This window comes from Rhyacophila brunnea, unplaced genomic scaffold (assembly GCF_057557595.1).
Source record: "Rhyacophila brunnea isolate RB1 unplaced genomic scaffold, BYU_Rbru_1.0 scaffold_11, whole genome shotgun sequence".
NCBI classification, from domain to species: domain Eukaryota; kingdom Metazoa; phylum Arthropoda; class Insecta; order Trichoptera; family Rhyacophilidae; genus Rhyacophila; species Rhyacophila brunnea.
The window spans coordinates 44916425-44941566 of NW_028232763.1; the positions used below are offsets into that span (position 1 = coordinate 44916425).

The window sequence follows — 25142 nt, forward strand, 5'->3', positions numbered from 1 at the left end:
ACAATCCACTAATGACTCCGTATCTAATTAAAATTTTCATGTTTTTTTTATTTTCAATCAAAAAGTATTCAGTTGACTCTCGATTTACCGGGCTTGTATTACTCGGTTAGCAGATTAGCCCTGATGAAAAAACTAATTATTACTCTCACAGCCATGTGTAAATATCACTTTCGTGTGTTATGATTCTTCATATTATATGATTCAACGGCTCACTTACTATAACAAAACGTCAATAATAAAAAAAATACGACACCTAATGAAGGAAACATATTATGTATGGCGACAGCGTGAAAAAGCGCCTTTACTCGAGCATGTGTATGACGTCACTTTACTACGCGATCAATCCACACAAAAATAACATATTTTGACGTATTATCGTTCCATTTTAATCACACTCTTTTTTAGATTTCTAAAATTTGGGATAGGGAGTATAAAGTAAGAATATACCGACCAAGAATTTAAAAAAAAATCGGTACGTGTACTCATGTACGCGCGTTAAAAGTTATACTTGTTTGGCGTAACAAAATAAAAACAAAACTTGCGATAACCTAGATTCTTCGACTAGCTCTTAATTATCTTGTTAAATTACACACTTAAGAAAAGAAGCCGCTTATTGGAGTGCCGTTGGTTTATTTTTATATACTTTAACTTATATTACTAAATTATATAATTATTTATCGTTGTTTTTATTTTTAAAGTAACAACTGTAACTATGGCGTTTAATCGTTTGTTTACGTAAGGAATTGCAAATGGCCGACAATAATAAATTCGTTGCCTAGGTGACGGAGCAATTCTACTATCAAACTTGCATTTGTATACAGCTGACTGATTCGAAGCTAAGCCCTCTTTCAGACGGGATTCCGGTGTCGAGCCACCGGCGTGGCTCGATTCCGCATTTACACATAACTAAATGGGAGCGTTCAGACGGAAAACACCCGTATCGCACTTTTTTTAAGCCACCTGTGTGGCGGAGATTCCGCATTTACACTTAACTAAATGGGAGCGTTCAGACGGAAGATACTCGTGTTTACAAGAATCGCACACTTTTCCTTTGCCCGCCACAATGTCAAGCCGCTCGAACTCATTATTATTTGCGAGCGCGGTTTTTATTACCTTTTTTTATGCATTGCTTCGGCCGAAACTCCGGGGATCGTAATAATAATAATAATTAATACAAAGACCGCTTTGATGCGGCGACACGTGTGCTATTATTATTATTGAAAATGAATTTATCATTGACACATAATTAATATTAATAGGCATGTTTTTTAGCTAAATAGAAATTTCTTCAAAATAAAATGCATAAATGAAAACAGTGTTTCATACTGATCCAGATTCTGAAAAAAAAATTAATATTATTCTGTTTTCAATAAAAAAGACAATTTACAGATGGTGGTGTTGGTGAGAAAATTTCTTACGATCGATTTGATGAAATTCATTATTGACAATAGTTTATAATCAAATAGATCAGTTTGGTCGAGCATCTTCAAAATACCTACTTAAGTAGGTATGTAAAGAAATAAATACTAACAAGTTTTTCTCTCAATGTATTTGCCATACTTTGTCGTGTAATTATTTTTATTGCTGAAGCCAGGTCTAATTACCTATTGTCTTTTCATTGAACTCCTCGGCGCTATTTATTTTGTAAATTTTAATTTATCATTGACGCATAATTAATATTAATAGGCATCTAAAATATCTAAAATTATGTGATTAAATTATAGGTAGGTACATAACTTTGGTTATTTTATTGATATGATAATATTTTTTATTATTTGATTAGGCAGAGCATAATGAGCAGAATAAATTTTAAATTATTGTTTATTGTTAATAAATCGTATTTAATATTATTCTGTTTTCATTAAAAAAAACTACAATTTGCAGATGGTGTACTAAGTTTTTTTAAATTCGATGAAACCTGCAAAAACCATAGCTAATAGTAAAAAATACTCTAAAATTATGCGATTAAATTATAGGTACACAACTTTGGATATTTTATAGATAGGAAATATATTTTTTTTATTATTTGGATGGGAATAATGAAGTTTGTATTTATCGAGCATTCATAACAGAACTACAATGTACAATACAAAATTTGTCATTGATAGGGAACCTTTTTTTTAACATACGGTAGGTGAATTTTAAACAGCAAATTTTTCTATGATAAAATTAGGCAATCTCATAATGTATATAAATAAGTACAAATATCACCAACAAGTTAGTATTAATTTAAGTAAACAATCGAAACCGACGTTCTCTATAATTTTTTTTTATTCAATAATATGTACCTATATTTTTTACTGTCATTCAATTGAAAATTTACGCTAGGATAAAAGCGCTTGTATATCAAAATTATGAAATAAAATGTGGAAAAAGTAAAAAAAATAAAAACCTTTTATTTTCTAAAAGTGTTTTTTGAATGAAATATGTAGGAAGGTACCTGCCGTTGCATGTCATGAATCATGTGTCTTTCCACGTTATATATATATTTAAATCAAATAATAATACCTCAGTAGCGAAGGGTGGAGGTAGGCTGTTAAGATCCACTATATATAGTGCACACTAAACTTTATCAGGTATTAGTATTTTTTTCATTGAAATAACACCACAATTTACAGAAGCTGTTGTTTCGTTTTTTTAATTCAATTAAACCCTGCGAAACCAAGCTATAATAGATAATAGTAAAAAAATACCTATCTATAAAATATCTAAAATTATGCAATTAAACCATACATAACTTTGAATATTTTAAAGATAGAATATTTTTTTTTAATCTTTTATAGTTTGGTTTAGACAAGGCTTAATGAATTAAAAAGAACAACCAACAAAATGTGTAATGATATTTATTCTTAATCCAACGAAAACAAATAAGTATGAATGAAAAGGTATGCACAATTTTGTCGTAACGCCCAAAATATACCAAAATTAGTATGGTTTGGTTTAGGCAGGGTTTAATTGATTTTAAAAATCTAACCAATAATATCTGTAAATTGTTCAATAAAAACAAATACGTATGACTAAAAAAGTTTAATGTGCACTAATTATGGCGGATCTTAACAGCCTACCTTCACCCTTCGCTCCTGTAATACCTAAATACATGATTGAATAGAACGGGCGTGTGTTCTTTTAGAAATGAACGTTAGCCTGCATTTTATCTACTTAAGGTCTTATAACTAATTTAATCACGGTAAGTGGTATAGTGTGGCATTTTGGATAAGTAGATATAAAATATTCTAAATCTAAATAAATTAACGTTTAGTATATTTTAGTTAGTTATAGTATTACTTTAGGTATATATTAGTTGGTATTTGTATGTATCTATATTAGTTATAGGTACTTGCGAAAAAGCTATTAGATATCATATAATTATTAAACAACGTATTCTATACGCATTGTATAAAATAAATGGTTTGTTATTACTGCATCGACCAAAGAACATTTTTATTGCGGCTAGATTCACCGTCATAATAATAATACGTAATAATAATAATAGTATTGTATTCGACGACCAACATGTGATTATTATTATATTATTATTAATTAGACGATCGAAATGAAACCGCACCATTTAAATTAAACCGCCTAACGCAAACTTGGTTTTACCTTTCACATTTTTGTACTGTGTTTTCGAAATATATTTAGAAATTGAACGATCTTTTGACTTATAGAGATGAAATTTTTGGTACATGTAGGAGAAGGGTGTACAAAATGGCATAGTGTTTAGTTTAATGAAAAAAAGAATATCAAAACGTATAATTTATTATAAAAACGGAGCATGAATAAAGTAAAACTACCTTAAAAAAAAGAAGTAAAAACGTGTAGTTAAAAATCATTTCACCCTCCGGTTGTACAAAATGGCAAACGACATAAATATTTGTCAAAAATAGAAACAAAAATATATTATCAAATAAAAATTTCATATTTTGACATTCAATTTCCACTGGAAAAGTAGTCATAAATCTTCCAAGATGTTTATCTCCGTTTTTATTGTTTTATTTCTATTTAAAAAATGCCTTCTTTAAGTTCTTCCATTCATTTTCACAGCTAAAACTGCCTGATTTATTTTCATTGTATCCCATGTCTCTTACAGAGTTTTACGTAGGTAATTTCGGAACATAATCTTTCAGAAACAATAAAATCATAAATCACATAATATGCCGTTTTAGCCTACCATAATGTATGCCATTTTATCCCAATCAAATGAATTTGGCAAATTCGTTAAATAAAATGCAGTTTACACTTCAGTAATTATGATAAATTTACATCGTACATGAACACTAATAACGGCTACTTAAGCTGGTTTATATTAAATCTATATATATATATATATAGATTTAATAATATAAAATACATGTAATATTACCTTTTGTCGACAAGCTGCAAAAATATTCGTTTGGTTCACAAATCTTTCCACTGTATCTTCTTGTACGGCTGTTTTGAGTAAACTCAATATGGCTGAATATTTAAAAGAAGGGTCATGCATTGTTCCTGAGCCAGTTGCATCATGTTAGACTGCACCATTTCGCCAGTAGAGCAAAAGTTTATTTTTCCCCACTGTGCCATTTTGAACACATTTCCCCTACTATGAATGATAGACTATTAATCCTTACAGCGCTGACAGCACAGCTGTTGTATCCTCATTTGGTGGCCATTATATATAATTAGCATGCTATTTAAACGTGGCATTTAAATAGTAATTAAATGTTCCGCGGTGAAGCGATTAAACGTAATAATTAACTCAAATCATATAATTTTGCACTTGTGGCGGTTTAGTTGTGATGGTGCGATATGAATTCAGTGGCTGCCATAGCCACTGCAGTGTAGAGTGGCTGGATTCTTCGGTGGCTCGACACCGGAATCCCGTCTGTGAGAGCTCTAACTGTCGCGCACTTTCGTAACGGTGTGCGCGCGCAGCTCTTAATTTCACTCTCTACCAAACGCCGCAAAAGAAGTATAACTTCAAAAAATTGTATTGATAATTGACCAAGCTGCCCCTGCGTGGGGGATGATTAATTATTATGTCATAATGATAAGCCAACATAGTGATAAAAATATTACAAAGAAAACCATGGTCGAATGTATTTACCTGCGAAACATTTCCAGACCCGGTGAAAATGAACGTCAGCGGTCCAATGGATTTTGGCATCATCCCTGCAACAAAACATAATACGGCGGTGATTATATTGTCAGAAGATAATATATTATTATTATAATGAATAATTTTGAACAAAATTTGATATTATCGTTCACTAGGGATATTTTAATATCGCAGCTATGTTTGGCTACATGCCAAATTATTGACAATTTTATCGAAATTTTCCAACAATATCGAATGGCAAAAGCTCTTATCCATACAGAGATAGGTGCTTTATTTCGGATTTAAAATTCTGATATCGTATACATTATTATATCCATTATTAACCCTTGTTAGCTGTTCCACGCGGCTCCCAACAACGATCACTTACAGGAAACACTCCGTCAGGCAAAAAGCTGACGCCTGAATCGAGCAAACTACAGACATAAGATTAAGCCTTATTATGTATTTTTTTTATTTTTTCATCTGAAGTAATTTTTTGGTTATCTTACGTTGGCTAAACCTGTCATTCATACAATAAAAATATAAACAGATTAGCACACAAAGAGATCCTGATCACTAAAACTATACCGCGTGATATTAACTCTGAGTGAGGGCAACCGCTACAATAAAGGAATAATAATTGATATCTGACATCAGATTGGATTAGTGCATAATATTTTCAAGCCTGCTTGTACAGATGACATGCTTGTGAAAATGCGTTGCGGAAGCTAATAAAATAATAATAGTATATCAATGAATTCCTACATAGACCTAATGATCATCTACGAATGCATTACAAGAAGCTATTTTGTTCACCAAGCTAACTTTGTCTATTAGCCTAACATTAACCAACATTATTTTTAATTTGTGGCGTTTTAAATATTCTGTAAACCAATTTGATGTAATTTAAATATATCTCGATAAATCCATGATTTTTTTACGTTTATTAATATTTTAAGTTTTTTAAAAGGCAAAACAGGCCAAAACATGCAAATTGCATGCGTTGGACTAGTGACCTTTTATGACAACGAGGGATGCAGCTTTAGTTCATAATATCACTATTCGTTTTTCAATTTGCGTTTGAATCCAAAGCATGGTCCATTACATCTATTTCTTATACAGAAAATACAAACAGTTAAGAAACCTCTGTTAAAGACGGTCGAAATCAAAGTCATATGTCAACATAATATTATTAGTTCAACTCTAAATAAATATATATTCTATACAATCGCTAAAGAGAAAATAATTCGGTCCTAGTTATTATAGCTCGATGGATAAAGTACCTATCCGAAGTAAGTAAGTCAAATAATAAGGGAACTTTAGCAATTACTGAATATTTAAAAATCGTACATAGTATAAATATTAGTTAACATTGAAATTATGTATAAGAAATTTAACCATATAAGTATTTACTAGTATTGAACCCTCAGTATTAGGCAACTGCTAATATCCAATATTTTGAAAGATTTCTTTTATTTACCTATTTATTTACAGAAAAAGAAACATTTAAATAATAGATTAGAAATAACAAAATATATTAAGTATATGATTATAATTTCACAATGAAAAACTGACATTGATTCACAGGATAAAACAGGATTGCATTAAAACCGTTTCCGACCTAACTAACCATTCACAAAACAGTTATTATTAGTTTTGTTGGGAAAACTCGACCGGGGCATTAATAATTGAGAAAAGTTGTCTCTGGCTTCCCGCGTAGTTTCCAGATGGCTAGACCGAGCTGGTCAATCTGTGTACTTAGGGAGAAAATTTAGAAATCGACAACCATTTTGTAATTGTTTATTATAACTCCGTAATTAGTTTCATTAAAAATTATATTATATTTATTTATTTCGTAATACTTCCGTAATATAATTATGCAATAAGTAATAAAACATTAACATACAAGTAATCAGAGACAAAAAAGAAGATTTTTAAATAAATTAAAGAATCAATTATTCGACTACATGTAGGTACGTTGTGCAATTATAATATTTTGTGGATCAAACGATAAATCAAAAAAAGTACATAATGAACGACAGCTAAAATGTAAATTACTACTTTTGATTGTGACAGTATACTTTACTATGAATAGTTTTTAATGCATAATTGTACAACCCACCGATTCCTTGCCCTGGATCAAACATTTATATTGAAATATCATGAAATACATTTTCCGTGATCACGTATCATACCGAAGGGTATATCCAGGAAATAATTTTATTCATAATGATAAATAATGAAATCACTAATTAAAAATTGGAAAAGGGTGTATTTAGTTATTATTGTTAGTAGACATGTAGAAAATGTTAGAAACATAAACGTAGAGACTGGTTCAACAAAACGCAATGCACAGAACGGAAAACAGCTCGGAATGGCCTTTATCCGGTAGTGAATTGATCTTGACTGTATGATTGTTATTCTAATGATGCTGATTAAATACACGGGTTAAAATCTTGATCTTAATTCCTCGGTCGTAATCGTTAAAATTGATTCAATTATCAAATATTAGTAAACAAAAATGTTCACCGAGTGTAAGTTTTATGCCAGACCAAGATACATAATTTATGAAGCGCCTAGTTTAAAAATAACGATTTTAGGTAGTTCTGAGAAAAATTAAAAAAACTTATATACATTAAATCTGTGAACTTTATGTATTTATTATTTAATTCGTACATTCTAAAGAGTATTTTGTCTTATCAATTTTGGGGGTATTTTAAAAGCACACTTAACCATTTTAGCGGGTTTTGAAATTTACCCTAATTTTTGATCATACGTATTGACGGTTTTTGGCGTTTTTAAAGTTCAATCTTTGGCCATCAAATGTAATAAATATATTCATCTAAATACATTTCAAACTCAAAAACTTTCAAAAACCGTTTTAGGGGCTTTTGAAACTAGGCACTTCATATATGACAATATAAATTATACAATTGTTTATTAATCTTTACTTCTACAGAAATCCATGTGCACACGTATTGTGGTCAAAGGTCAACACAGTTTAAATGATGAACAAATTCTGTCAAAATTAATGTGGTTTGCACGGTCTACATTATACAAATTTGGGAATATTAACAAAAATAACATTCGATTAAACCACATTTTACTAATTCTGATAAAACATTAAAATGTCCCACTCAAATATGATCACACTTGCAATGCATTTTCACATGTTTTCCATTCGAATTTGAATCTATATATATAAAAGAAAGTCGGGTTAGTTACACCATTTATAACTCGAGAACGGCTTGACCGATTTTCACGATCTTTAATTTGTTGGATTTGTCTTAGCCCCGAATAGCAGAATAACTATTAAAACATCGAATAAATCACGGAAAAAATAAATTATGAAGGAAATTAATTTTCTCATACATTTTGATATTTTGAACGATGAAGCTCGCGCATTCGAAAATGAAAGAAAATCACAAAAAAATTAAATCCGTATACAACGCCATCTCTGATACATGACAGAAACAATAAAAAAATAAACAAACAAACAAAAGAAAGAATGATAGTCGAAATGTCTAACTGTCAATGGTGTAGTGTGCCCAAGATTTCGTGCTTCATGTCAAGAGCTCAATTTGCTTGAAAACTATACGAGTTACACCATTTATAATTCAAGATTTGGTTAGTTGAAAGAATTCGACCAGACCAAATAGATGACATCATATGTGACGAGATTCCTGATCCCGAAACCGATCCAGACCTGCATGATGTTGTAATTACTAATATGATTCACGGACCGTGTGGCGCCATCAACCCCCAATCACCGTGCATGGTCGACGGCAAGCGTTATCCACAAAATTTGACGGCGGAAACTATCACTGCGAACGATGGTTATCCACTATATTGGCGTCGATCACCCAATGATAACGGTAGAACTATCACAACGAAAGTGAAAGGAAACGACGAAGTCGACAACACTTGGATTGTTCCGTATTTGCCACTTCTTTCCAAAACATTCAAGGTGCATTGCAACGTGGAGTATTGCAATTCAGTGAATTCCATCAAACACATCTGCAAATATGTCACCAAAGGCTGCGATATGGCGATTTTTGGTGTTCAAACTCCCAATACCAGCGATAAAATCACGCACTATCAAGTTAGTCGATATGTGAGCTACAATGAAGCGATTTAGCGTATTTTCTCATTCCCCATTCGTGAACGTCATCACACCGTTGTACATTTGGCGGTGCATCTGGAGAATGGTCAATGAATTTATTTCAACGCATAGAATGTTGTTGAACGTGCTGAAACACCTCCAGCGACAACATTGACCAGTTTCTTTTCGATTTGCCAAAGCGATCCGTTTGCACAAACGTTGCTCTACTCTGAGATGCCACGTTATTACACTTGGAACGCTCCATCGAAGAAATTTCAACGTCGGAACCAAGGCGATGCAGTTCCTGATCATGCTAATGTGCGTTTTACTGATGCTCTTGGTCGCATTTACACAGTTCATCCGAAGAATGACGAATGCTTCTACTTGCGGTTGTTGCCGGTGAATTTTCATGGGCCGACATCATTTGAATTACTTCGATCTGTCGATGGTGTAGTGTGCCCAATATTTTGTGCTGCATGTCAACGGCTCAATTTACTTGAAAACGATACTCATTGGGACATGACAATCGCTGAAGTAATTATTGTTTCTGCATCTTCAAGTCAGACACGCACATTATTTGCTATCATTATTTCGACATGCTTCCCATCGAATCCACCTGAACTGTGAAACAAGTACAAGGATGACATGTCAGAAGACATTTTACATTGAATTCGTGTCAGTTCAGGGAATCCCGATCTTGGGATGAATGAGTAGATACATAACCAGGCTTTGCTTTTGATCGAAGACATGTGTTGCCTCATGTGCGGCAGTTTGTTAGTCAAGTTAGGAATGCCAACGCCACATCGTGGAATAAACGACTCTTTCAATCTAGAATTGGAATATGATTGAGATGCATTAAACCAATCAGTTTGAACGAATGTACTACTGTTGAACCCCCAACAGAAGGAAGTGTACGATACGTTAATGAAGGCAATTGATGATGAAAATGGTGGCTTCTCGATGCGCCCGGTAGAACTGGGAAGACATTCCTCATGTTCTTGATTTCGCCACTGTTCGTGCGAGATCCGAAATTGATGTAGCAGTTGCTTCTTCCGGGATAGCGGCCACGTTGCTAGAAGGATGCTGAACGGCTCATTTAGCGTTGAAATTGCCGTTAAACCTTTAAACAACTCAAAAACCGACATGCAACATTGCGAAACACTCAGCAATGGCCAAAGGTTTGGAAGCAAGTAAAATCATCACCTGGCATGAATGCACAATGGCGCACAAACGCGCATTTGGAAGCACTCAATTGAACTATGAAAGATCTGCGATCAAGATGTTTCTACTATTCTTCTATCTGGCGATTTCCGCCAAACACTACCAGTCATTCCAAGATCGACCGCTGCCGGTGAAATAAACCCTTGCCTCAAATTATCGACTCTGTGGCGCTATGTGAAGAAACTTCAGCTGACGACAAACATGCGTTGCATTGCTAAACGATCCATCTGCCGAAGATTTCTCAAAGCAATTGCTGACTATCGGTAACGGCCGTGTTCCTGTCGACGAATCGAATGGATTGATTTCGTTTCCGCTGAATTTTTGCAATTTCGTCTCAACGAAGGACGACCACATCAACAAAGTATTCCCGAACATCATTACTAACCACGATCAACAAATCACAAGGCCAATCCTTGAGTGTTTGTGGCCTGAATCTAGAAAATGAATGTTTCTCTCACGGTCAATTGTACGTAGCATGATCGCGTGTCGGCAAATCATCCACTTTGTTCGTTCTCGCACTTGACAACAAAATGAAAAATGTCGTATAGCACAAGTTACTTCAATGAAGGGAATCGACCCGAATGCAACCCATCCACCAAATAGTTTAACAGAAAGTAGTGCAACAATGCTACGCGAATCATATCTATTCGCTTCAATAAAGCAAATGCCTTGCTGCCACGTGAATTACATTCATTTCAATGTAATTAAAATACTTTTCATTTTAATTTGATTTTTGCACATTTATTGAACTTAATTAATTTTGAGTATTCATAAAAACTGAATTAAATTCAGCTAATAAGTTAACACAAGATTTTTTGATTCAGAAACGGTACGAAGTTTGCCGGGTCGGCTAGTTGTATAATAAATAAAACATGTATTATAATGTTTTAAACAGTTTTACGCAAGTCACTGTTATCTTTGTTTTATTATTTTTTCAAAAACTATTCGGATTGACCGCTAGTAATACTGTTTGTACACACGGTAACCAATTTGGTAATGCAGTCGTCTCTATTTCCATGGGTCTCGGGTTTGTTCCCATGACTGGGCAAAAAAGATCTCTTTGCAAAGTGTTTTAATCCAGCACAATAATCCAATAGGTTTGGTAGATGGTCAACAACCATTCATCTAAAGATAACTGTAAATATAACCTCGCGAACACGGTTTGTTAATTCACTCGTATGGAGGAAGGGTGTAGGCATTATTATTAAATATGCCGAAACCGGAAGATATTAATTACAGTGGGGCAATATAACCTTGATGCAATATCTTCTAGTACCCAGTATTTTCACAAGATAAATATGATTATTATTACAGTTGCTATCATGGACTGTATTTACATCAACAATATTAGATCGCATTCTCTCGCTCGGGCACGTTCTGATTATGCCAAGTTTTCTTTCAAAACTATCAAACCTCACGTTAATGTAATAAGTCTATAACCTCTGGGAATTTTTGGTTCTTATTGGATAATTTTATTGTGAAATTAATTCCAATGCCGCTTATCAAGTTTTTAAACACACCGCCGTGCCATACAATAATATTGCATAATTACGACCGTTCAATCGAATAGTCGGGTGAACTTGGTAGTTTAATTTCTTACTAAAACATTGACAACCATTCACAATCATCTACCAACCCCTGTTGCTAGGCACTGTGTCAACTATAATAGTAAACCCTTACCAACAGTCTGCACTAGCAGAACCTTCCCCTTGAAAACTCGACTAAGTTCTTGAAATAGTTTGCTAACAATGACAATATATTTTTCGTAATTGCTCTGAGACTAACCCAATGATATTTCGTAGCCCGCGTCTCGGATCGCCTGTCTAGCCATCATAGAGTTCCGGTAGTTGTGGGCCGGACCAATGTGCTGAAATCAACCCAAACACACAACAATTGTTATAACAAATCAAATATTTAAAAATAACACTACATTAAGACATGATGTTTCGTAAAAATGACTGACTTTTTCAGGAGCAAAAATACCTCTATATCCCTTACAGAACTGGCCAACTGTTTTGTGTGGGTAAGGTAAAATATTAAAATTTACCTATATAGTCTATTTTATAGTGCGAGCACTGCACACATTGATTGTGTGGGTCACTGTTCGTTAGGGAAAAAATGTATTCGACAGCCACACATTGTTCTCTATGAGTGTTGAGCTTAAAAAATGTCATTACGAAAAAGCCACTGTTGACATCATGAGGAAGTACCTAATTATGTTTATTTATAATATACAATAAGTTGCTTGGTAAAATAATTGCAGTTAAATCTGTATAATATCCAAATAAATTAAAATCTAATCTCATTTTTATCCAAATAGTAATCAAAAGTTCCGATAAAAGTGAAACCACACAATTATTGTGTTGGTTGGGACTGAGCGTTTACTAAACGTATTTTAAAATCATACATTCTATTTTAAAACTTTCTATTCAGGTTATCTTTATATAATTTGCATTAAAAATATTAATACGTAGGTACTGTTGTAATATACTTTTATTAGTATAATACTGAATTAAATATTATTTCTATAATTTTATATTAAACAATAATGTATTAATACTATCGACTGAAGGTACTTGAATCCATTAGAATTTAAATAATAATTTCTTAAATTAATATAATTTCTACATATTATAGTAATATTATGGTAGTAAAATAAGCCCAACCTACACAATTGTGTGTGCTATTTTTCCGGAAAACTGTTGGTTTTTTATTTTTTTCCAATTTCCTATAATACTATTATAAATGAAACCACCATAAAATCGTAGTCTCAAGGTCAAAAAGCTGACCCGTATCCATCGTCTATAATAGAAGAAGAAGAAAAAAACAAACACTCGTCATTTACTTGATGGTAATGTTCATGATAATTTTTAATATGCATGTTTATCACTTGGTAATCACCATAAAAAAACAATTTCTACGTGCGTTAAAAACCTAGTGATAAAGAAGCACATTTTATAAAGCAACTAAAATATTTCTTCAATAATTGGCTCCATAATCCAATATCTACTTTGGCCGTCTCCCGACAAGGATTTTAAACACTTTATGATTTACTATAAATGGTCACGTTGAAAAAGAGCATGCGAATTTGTCTGAGGCGGAATTATAATCCGTAACTCACAACTTCGTAAGTCGATATGTTACCACTCATCCACCGCTGGCACTAATTAGGCGACTTCGATATACCGAGCATTATTGTTTATATTTACCATAAATGGAGTATGGTGTCCAAGAGCCAGCAGACGCAACCCCATTCCATGGAGGATGTTCACCATTCCTGCTACTCCAGCGTACTTTCCGAAGGCCACCACCCGATTTCCAGAGTCATCCATTAACTTTTCATAGTCGATCAGTCGAATTTTCTAATAATATAAAAAAAGTTTTACGTTATAAAATTATGAGAAACAACATCTTTTACTTTTTAAAATAACAAAAAACATTCACAACTATTGCTAGCTATGCACCATTATGATCTCCTCTACCACAGGTGTGTCGACTGTCACGTGTGTATCGACAGTCACAAGTGTGACTGTCGATAAAACAGTACACTGCTGCTGCAGCGTATATATTACTAAATTCACACAAAAAACATTGTACCTACAGTTCTGATCTCCACGCGACTCTAAGTTAACTGAATTCATCCCCGCCGTTCCCCTGCAGACTTCCTAGTTCATTGGAAAGACTGCCGTCGTCGACAACCATGAAACATAAGTATTTTAATCTTGGTCATGACATTTGGTCACCTCACAACGATAAATGTGTCGGCGTCATCGCATGCACCACTGTACACGGATTTGGTCCTAATAATACCTACTGTCCGACAGCAAGAAAGCGGCGATAACATAACAGGAAATCGCTGTAGTCACATATAGAAGATTTCTCATTGACATACCTGTCATGGCGGCAACGCGTGCTAAAGACATGTTTAAGTAATGTATCGGTTCTTTTTTTAGATGTGACTCCTTTTTTTCTTCGCAATAAACCAAAAATTTTAACATCACTTCTGATTATTTTAGACATATTTTTATTAGAAAAGACTTCAAATTACGTAAATTGATAGATCTGTACGCCACGGGAGCGTAAAATGAAATGATAAATTTGAGGGTGTTCCTCATTTGAAAACGAAAGTTCGATTAGCTTTACTGGAGGGGATTGTCAGTTCACAGTTTTAACACGTGGAAAAGAATTTCTTGTTCGACAGTACATAATTCATGTTCATGGTGACCTCCAACTATTCGATCGCCAAGTCACGGGGTACTCCAAATCACACAGTCTTTCTTCGCATGCGTCGGTTATGTCACTATTGTGTCAATTTATCCCATTGTCGGGGAGAACTTTCTTGCAATTTTGAAATGTATCATGATAATAAAAATAAAGAGTGCAAGTACACATCCTTGCTATAATAAGTATATATACATAGTATGAGGTGCTAATGAATTTTTTTAATAGCTCTCCTTGCGATGGTGCCCAAAATAAGTTTTTCTTTTATTTTGCCCAAACTCATTTATCCACTGGCAGCATTCCGTCTCGTTAAACTACTTTTTATATTGGTTAATTTCTTTTATGGAGCGTCTGATTAGATTATGCATCTCGGATGCAATATAAACTTTACGAGAGGCGATAAATTTGCAATAAAACTCATCGCCATCTTTCATTAAAGAATCGCAGACCTCCTCGGTGGTTTTCCTGATACTATAAATCCATCAATGGCTGCATTCGGTATAGTTACACTATATTATATTATTATTTATTTTATAGAGATATAAGAATACAACATTTAGACATAATTCAGAACATCCTTTTTTTCTTTTATTATGTTAGCAGTCAATAATTCTTCATGTTGGAAATGCATTGTATTATTAATTTAATTTAATAAAACGAAAAAAATTATAGTACATATGTACTTATTCCACTTTTATTAATTATATCTGGACCTGTTTCGTCCGCCTAAGTTTCAGTTGAAAATGTCTCTTTGAGGCAGACGAAACCGGTCATGATATAATTAATAAAAGTGGAATAAGTAGGTACTATAAAATTTGGCGTTTTATTAAATTAAATTAATAATAATTCAGAACATCTTCAGAATTAATGAGTAACTATACGAAAAAACGTTGAAATAAAACGCGGATCGAATAGGAACTTAAACTCATATCAACTACAATCTGGGTGAGAGCTATATCAATGAAGCTACTGAAACACGTGCTAGTTATTTTAATATTCTCTAACATAATGTTAAAAGGTTAGTGATCCTTATTGACTGAATAAAAAATCTATATAAACAGCATTGGAAGCTCTAACTTAATTTGTAAAGTTTTCGCCCGGGTCGCGTTAAATGTGGGTTCAAATCTTATTCGTTTCAAGTTATTTTTAAGAATTTTTTCGAACATGTACATTTCTGAGGTTATTTCAAATGATGTATAATAAGTATAGTTTATAATATTCGATATATTATATTAGTGGCAAATATACTGCATGTTAGTACTAACATTAAAAATATCAATACACACTAAGAGATGATTAATTTGTTACGATATAATTAGAGTTGACAGTAAAGGCGTGTAAAGCGCAGCAATTTGTTTGGACATATTCGGTGTAACCCGAAAATTTCAGAAAAAATGGAATAGATTAGAACATCAAATTCATAGAACAATTTCAACACAGTGCGACACTAATTCTTTTCATACAAATTAAAGTTTGTATCAACACTAGCGTTCATAAAAATAAAGTAAATCATTCTCACAATAAAATCAGTCCATATCAAAGCTTTCAATGAACGAGTTTACAAATAATCTCCCAATTGAATAATCGTTCCACGCGTACTGGGTTTGTCCGCAATATCCATAAAACTACCAAAATAATAAAGCCATACATAAAACAACTTTAAACTACAATATTACAGTGTTTCAATATCAACATTCCTGTCAGATTATTATTGTCAATTATAATCTATATCGACGGCTAACAAACATAAAATTTAATAGCATTGATTGACAATCAATTACAGACCAATGGTTTCATAGTTTCTTTTTTTATATATAGTCTCACTGGTTTTTTATAATTGTATTTTTAATTACTTACAGTCAAGTGGCTACATTTGTGGTAATTGATTATACGCTATTATCTATTGTAAATTATTATTTGAAAATCAAGGTAAAAGAGTATAAGAGTCTAAACAACTGATATATATTTTCTTCTGCGGTAAAATTACTGTATTATTACAACGTTTTTATTAGCTCGTATTCTTGTTTGTCTGGTGGTTGTTTGTCCAGTACAAATATTGCAATCGATTTTTGACTAACTTCCCGACTAGCTAGACATTTGAAACTTTTAGAATATATCAGAACACGATGCCAATGCAGTCTTTTAATACTTTTAGCCATCTTTAAGCAGAATTGACTTAATTTTCAGTTAATTCTGTTTTGTATGGAAAGTTATTTCAGAAAAATCCGTAAAAGGTAAAGACTATTATTGGTTGCTAAGGGGGTGGTCCCAGCAACTAAATTATTAATATATACGTGCGTTACTATGGAAATGAAAATTAAATGTCAAAATGACATTTCAGTATTCTATATTTGTTTGTTCGTTTGCTTTTTATTTACTTCATATCAAGTACAAGTTTGAGCATATTGAGCATAATAATTCAACAGAAAATTTAAAAACGTTGTATATAAAAAGTTATTTTTATCTTGTAATTATTATACTCATTAGTTAATATCAGCATGTGTAGAAAATTGTATTAGAATTTAATAAGTACGAGATAAATTCTCACCTTTTCCAATATGGCGTCCAGCAGGGGCATATTGGATTCCTGCGCCTTGATAGTATGCGAGAAGAAACAGTACGTCTTATTGGGAATCAACAGATCGACGGGAGTCTGTTTCACTCCAAATATGACGTTCGCCTCACTTATGTCCTCTTGGATCTCGGCCCCTGCATTTATGTAACTCTGGAAATAAAAACGAAATAGATATAATCAAACCATGTACTCTAAGGTAAGACATTAGCATGAACTTGCAATAAACCGTATATGTCTTCGTTAGTAAACAAAGGGTTGAACATGTCCACCTATAGATAGAGTCCAAGCCAGTAAAGTGGATATGTGAAATACATGAATTCAAAATCCTAAAGTCGAGGTATTGTGTATTAAACTTGTCACATTGCCAAGTACCAGGTCTCGAAATGGACCAGAGCGCACCGGAGCATAGTTCCGGTTCGTGAAATCGGTAAAAGTATTGCTCCGTCTCGTGGAAAGAATAATTTGACCGCCTGAGCTAGATAGGTCATTAACACTTATTTTTATAAAATACTCATAAAATTTGATAACAACGAGTCGGTACCTATGTTAATATCTTCAGAAAATTGTTGAGCCCTTCGGTTCATCAACCTTTCCATTTCGAGCGCTGCCAAATGCCTACTTATTCGTGCGTCAAAACTTTAAATGGTTACTTATTTGTATGAATATATATTATTATAAATATTTTATAATGATGAATAAAATGTCAACCATATAATTACTTGCATAATAATATTTTGGCAATCATAAAATCATGGGAGCATTTTTAACAACAATATCTCATTTACTGAATGTTAAAAACAGTTCTGTAAAATTTACAAACGCATATTATTTAACTTTGAAATCGATTCTCTCAATTTGGTCACCGGTGCGCTTGTATCCGTTCAATCCTCAGCACATTCAATATTTAAAAAAAAACCTTACAGAGTTTTCCCATTACATTAAATACGTGAAAAAAATGCGAAATTTTCTTTTTCCACTCTTCTCGGGAATCGCAATATTATGAAGTTGCCTAATTATTTGTATTTCTCCGCCGGCGTTTCGGGCGCGAAACGCCATTTTGTATAAAACACTTCTTTAAAAGATTGCAGAAAATACTTATCTCACATTTATTCCGAGATTTATTATCTTAACGAGCGCCAGACGCCCCCCTCCCCGCAGGCAATTCAGCAGGGCACCGCTCCGTTTCACCATCTTCTATCTCAAAGGACAATTTCCATATCAGACACACAATAATGTACCCCCGGACGGCCGAAAGAATCGGTGGGCCCATTTGTAAGTGAACACGGGCCAGGATCCATTTTAATGGGCCGGCTTTCACAAAAAAAAACACTTGATAAAGGTCCACAATATTGCCGAATAACGAGCTTCGGCCCTTAGATAAACTACTTTGGCACCGTGCACAGAACACGCGTCAATAAAACGCGATGATTACTCTTCTTGATAGCTTGTGTCAAGTATTTTTTCAGGATTCAAGTACATATAATACAGCTAAGAACAGCTATCCTGAAAACACCTAAGGGGCGACAAAGTGTCTATTGGATTAATGAAAAAAATCAAGTTCTGCTTAAATACCTTGCAACGTAACTCATAATCGGTACCTAGAGGAATGGAGTCAATTAAGAGACGCGTTTATTCAGCAGTCTATTGATCGAGGCAAGCGAAGAAACTTTCAATAGTGTCAAATATACAATATATTACAAATAACATAATGGTATGCATTGTAATATAGCAAAAATAGCAAATCATGATCAGTTTAACACATAACTCGACAAATCTAGTCATCCAGTGGTACCAATGAATATATCAATGAGTAGAAAGTATAAAACATGTTGAAAAAAACCTATAACCTGCTGGATCGACTGCAGTATTAATAATTAAGTTCTGCGAAGATGCATGGAAGCGCACATGACCGAGAGTAGTGGAATCATTTCAAGATTTTGAAAAGCACCTTGTGCTTTTTGCTGCATTTGCAAAGCCATTCTCCGTGTACGTGAATTTATAACCGGGAAATTAACAAATGGAACATTGTGAAATATGGTGCAATGAACAGTTAAAGGAGAAATTCCATCAGGTTAGTTTGGAAGAGTTTTACAAAACATATTTGGATATGGTGACATATCCTGCATTTTAAAAACATGCTCTAATGATGACTTCACCATTTGAAATCACTTAAATGTGTGAAAAGCTCTTTAGTCGGATAAAGCATATCAAATCCCGAGTGAAAACAGGAATCACTGATGTGCATTTGGAAAACTGTTTGCGTGTAGGAACAACCTCACTCGGTATCGATATTGATGCACTTAGTTTTGCCTCACAAAATCAAACCTCTCACTAAAGTTTATTATTTTTATATTAGGTGTTTTGTTTATTTTTTATTCCTTAAAAAAAGTCTAATCTAATAAATATGTTTGATTCTAATTTATGTTTTATTTTATTAATATAATATATATTTCTTTTTTGTTTTGTATTATAAAAAAAATCGGTTGTGCGGCCCGGTAGGAAATCTCATTTTTAGAATCTGGCCCGGCTGCTGAAAAGGTTGGCCACCCATGATCTATTCACTATTGTAATATATGTACTGCATTAATATAAATAAGAAGGACAATCTATAAAACCTCACTCAACTCATTGAGTCCTTCACAAGACGTACCACTATTGTCACGAGTCCTTCACTCGACATAGTAATCTCTTGATCATATCGATCTCACCAGTAGGGAATCCAATCCCGAGCCAAAATTCTGATCCCGGGATTTCGGGATTACAATTTGACAATCCCGGGATCCCGGGACTGGTCCCGGGATTGGGATTTTTTTGCATTGTTAATATAAAATTTTTATATTTACAAATAACATTGAAAAAATCGGTCAAAAATAAATCTAGTATAATTTATACTATTTAAGACATTTATTGTTAATATTGTATACGTTAAATCTTGGAAATACACAAGTTTAATGGAGTAAATAATATTGTTATATAAATAATAATGTGAATTTAATATGAGATTGCTATTTCTGATAGTAAAGACATAATGAATAGATCAGCGAGATTTAAAATAGTAAAGCAAATAATCATGGCGTACTTATGGCCTTTCCGCTTCATAAATCTAATTAGTCAGCCAAATATGAAACTGCCGTAAAACGTATGATATCATGGTGGAATTACTTTCTTAAAAGTGCGAAGCATTGTTTTTTTACCAATCTCTCTCATTTTTAATAATCTATGTGAAAAAATAAAATGAATCGGCAACCTACACATCAAACTTCATTCAAACTCAGTTTATTTCTAATGTAGTTATTTTGTATTAAAAGTATTTTTTTTTGTTATATTTTCCATAAAAATTGATAAAAAAATCAATCCCGAAATCCCGGGATTATGTTTATCAATCCCGGGATTCATAGGTATCGAAAATAGCTCGGGATCCCGGGATCCCGGGATTCGGGATCCCGGGATTGGATTCCCTACTCACCAGTATATCATTCGCCGCGACCATAATCCTTATAATTGTATTCAGTGTATTCTTGTATCAATCAATAAACTCTCATTTCAATAACAATCCACCTCATCTACAGCCAAATATATATTAACATTTATTTCCATTGTAAAAAATACTAAATTCAAAAGAAATCATTGACACATTATTTAGATACTAATAAAAAAGAATATGATGTTGAAAGTAACCTGTCATTATCAAGTAAATGGATGAGTGTAAATTTTAAATAGATAAGCAACTAACTGTACATTGTACCTCTACGCAGGAAAGCAGAGAATCTTAAAAAATAAAACATTTTTATCGCTACAGAGATTTAGTACTAACAAGATATAGGGTATCGGGAGATCAAGGGCAAATGTGATTCGAGTATTTCTTTGTCTTTTTAACTTTTTATCTCTCAAAAAACAGGGTACTTCGAACTTTTTATTTTACATCGATTAGTCTATATTTCTGATCAATATGAACTCTTGAGACATTTTGAATTACAATATATACACGAATACCTCAAGCCTTACACCCTACGGGAATATCGGCTAAAAGGCCATATTGTTTTCTTAGTAACTATGCGGTACGGGTAGAATGGTGAACTTTATTTTCTCAATGTAAAAATCGATTTCTTTTTATAAAAGTGTCTTGGAATTTGTTGTGTTTTTGTAAACCCTTTATACACCTATCTAGGAAAGAACACAAACGAATATTCCTCTACTACGAACAGAATTATACATATAATAAAATTATTGGTATTTTCTAATTTATTACAATTATTTTATCATAATTCCTATTTAAATATTGTGTTCATTTCGGAGAATTTAGATATATAAAAATACATTATACTATTAATCATCATCAGCCTGGGTCGATCCACTGCTGGATGAAGGCATCCTATAGCTCCTTTCACTTTTCTCGGTTCCTAGTTCTTTGCTGCCATATCCATCCATCGAAATTTATGAGTTCTTCGATCCAGCGGACTTTAGGGCGCCCCTGTGATCGTGTAGTGCTTCTTCTGTACAATTGTATGATAGTATTTGTCCAGTGATTGTCCACTGTTCGAGCAACATGCCCAGCTCAGTGCTATCTAATCTGGTGGGTACCTCTATCACATCACTTGTCGGCCTCCTTATGCATCGGTTTATTTTGTGGTCGTTCCTCGTCATGCCTAATATGCACCTTTCAACCAATCTCACGTTGCGCTATTGGCAATTTTTTTTTTTTTTACATTAAGGATCCATGTCCCACATATATACATGACCACTGATAGCATAGATTTTTGGGAGAATGCACCATGCCAGTTTTGTTCTCTGAGCAATATCGGCATTCATACCAACAATAATCCATCGTCAGGCATGTGAAACTATGTAAATACTATTGTGTTTTGAAAACTTAACAAATGGAACGAACTTCCTTGCATAGCGTGCTGCCCTGATATATAACGATATTTCATGCTCTTTTGGTGATTTTACGCTACCTCAGTAATAATTTAATTGGTGAATTAGTGCTGACAACGCGTTTGCATTAGTTGGCCATTAGATATAATTAACATGCTATTTAAATGTAGTAATTAAAAAGTAATTATTTAGTCAGCAGTGATTGTGTTAAGCAAAGTAGTAACGCAAACGACGGACGAGTGGTACAATCTCCGCTTCCAAAGCAATGGGTGAAGGTAAGTGTTCGAATCCCACGTGTGGCCAATTCACGTGTTTTATCAATATGGATTTGAATCCAGATAATGGGTTATGTGAATAGCAAAGTTTTAAATTTATTCAAGAAATTATAAATTTAATCAAAATTTACATCAGTAAATATAAAATATAACAATTATTATTATTAGCCTCCTTTCATAAGTATTTGTTATAATACAGAGGTTTTCATTTTGTGTAGGTACTATTTTTTGCCTTATTGCGTAGGTGTTTTAAGACGTATTTTTTCACCTCAATAAAATTAAACAATTGAACAAAGCAATTACAAACAGTATACCTTTTCTACGGCATATACGTTCGATTAAAAGCACTTTTTGTACGAAATCAAAGTAATTAAAACTGAATCTATAATGATTTGTCATCACATCACCGTATCAATCAATAATTATAGTAAAACAGTCGTTTTCTTTCCTTTCACGGGGTCCATAGTGAATAAAGATTTTTATGACACCCTAAAAAATATCAAAAATTAGTAAGATGGTTAAGTTCTTGCTGTTCGTTCAATCTTTATTTTAATTAAAATAAATACACCTACTCTCATGCCTCGTGCCACGTCGAGTTTAGGACGATATTTGGTTTGTTTATTAGCTACCTTCGAAAATCCATATCAACGTCTTTTTTTCTTAATGTACTGTCTCAGGATGGTTCAATTAGACCCTCTTCCTACGCTGACCTAAATTCAGATAGAAATAGGGTCCACAATGGGCGTTGCATCCATATTATTAAAAGTTTTATCCTATGACCTATCGTCTACGAGAAATGTGCTCTTTAAAAACAATTTTAATATTTCGAGAGAAAACTACAATAATTGATGTCAGTAATCAAAAATCTTTTTAAATTTATCATTCAGTAAACGACTTTTTTACAAAATTTATTAGTTTCACTACACGTTTCACGACTACATTCAGTAAAGTTAAGGGATACGTTAACGTGAGTAGATGCTTCCACGAAAATTATACAATAGCATTCTTATCGACTCGATAGAAAACATCCACTGAAGCATATGAATATAATATCGAACATACATAATTCTGAAAACACCTTCTGAGAAAATAATTTAACCAATAGAAAAAATCTTTTTGAAAAACAGTAGGGATCGAACCTGCATCATAAACCACTATGCTATAGGAGCTACACTAAGTTCGACAAATTTTAACTAATGGTTTTTAATATTCACTAAAGCACTTTCCAAATTGAGCTACTATTAATTTGCGATCGGCTTTTGTATTTTAAATCAAAGTAGACATTACTTTAATTACTAACCGACGTCACGGATCACTCCAAGATTTTTTGTTGTAACTTACTTGAACTTGCTAATAATTTTTAATTAATTATTTTTTTTCAACAAGATTTTTTCTATTGGTTATAACATATTATTTTCTCAGAAGTGTTTTCAGAATTATGTATGTTCAATAATTATAATGTCACATTCTTAATTCTTGTGAATTATTCGTTGAATAGAAAAAAAAGTTAATTAAAGAATATAATATCATTATGACCTTGCATCATTGCATTGAATAAATTTGGATTGCTTGAAATTACTAATTATTGTATTGTTTTAATTATCCTGCAGCGTATAAGAGTAACATGGCGCTGTTTTTGAAAACCGCCGTCATAAATAAAAGTTTATTACACAACAAATCGATTGCATTATCGCAAAAACGAAAAAAATACGAAACAAAATTTTACTGAAAAAAAACATTCTCTAAAAAATCGCTTAAGATTTATATGCTCATGAAACGACACAATCAATTTTTACTTCGGTCTCGCTTTAAAAGAGAAAGATTTCAACTGGCACCTGTACAAATAGGGGGCAAACCGATGCCGTTTCACAAATTACCCGGCAGGTATCTCTCGAATCCGTTCAGCGAATTATTGATGGACCCTTCCCCGGCCATTTATTCGACTGTGTACTTACACACAAAACGGCGCGCTTCGAATTCAGATATTTTATGTTGCGGCAAGGAGGCTCGGACCTAATTACTGAGCCCCCATTACTCTCCCCAACCAGTTGTGATCAAACGGATCGTGCGGTCTGTATAATACTCTCTATTGGGTCGATCTGACCGAGATCTGTTACAATTCGACGGCTGCTTTAGACTTGTGCGTATTGTTTAGCATTGCTAATACAGTTTAGTTTACTGACGGCCTAACGAGGAGATTCTATTATTTGAATGCCGCTTTTCATTTTAATTAATTCTAAGGAAGCGATATCGATTCCTGATAATAGTAGAGATTTTCCGTGAGCAAATTAGGCTTAGATACTTCATTATAAAGTATGAAAATCTAAGAAATAGGTACGCGTATTTTTCATAATCTGAGAGTAAATAATTACAAGATAAAAAGAATTTTTTATATACCACGTTTTTAAATTTTCTGTTGAATCATATAAACTTGACAATTCTATATATTAATAAATATTTTTTTTGTACTTGATAGAAATACTGAAAAAATATAGAATACTGAAATGTCATTTTGATATTTCATATTTTCTACCATAGTAACGCACGTACCGGTAACGGTACACGGTATATAGTAATAATTTAGTTGCTAGGACTGGACACACAAGAAAAAATGTGTACTGGACAAACAAGAATACGAGCTAATAAAAACTTGGTAAAAAATCAATCAAAGCACGAAACAATCATCAAGAAAATTGTAAAAGCTCTGCTTATATGTAAAACTTAATTTTGGTTTATCACAAAAAATGAAATCATTTTATAAGATTTTCTACAAATTTTTCAGGGCGTCGAGCTTCC

General features: G+C 33.0%; 1 protein-coding gene across 1 annotated transcript in view; it reads right to left on the reverse strand.

The window, feature by feature from the left end:
- Positions 1-25142, reverse strand: part of LKRSDH (lysine ketoglutarate reductase/saccharopine dehydrogenase) — a 316693-nt gene that overhangs the window by 280407 nt on the left and 11144 nt on the right. The window contains exons 3-6 of the mRNA XM_085960429.1: positions 17170-17346; positions 13610-13762; positions 12186-12267; positions 5087-5151 (exon numbers count right to left, since the gene is read on the reverse strand). Coding sequence (XP_085816555.1) covers positions 5087-5151; positions 12186-12267; positions 13610-13762; positions 17170-17346 — 477 coding nt within the window. The remainder of the gene's footprint in view (positions 1-5086; positions 5152-12185; positions 12268-13609; positions 13763-17169; positions 17347-25142) is intronic.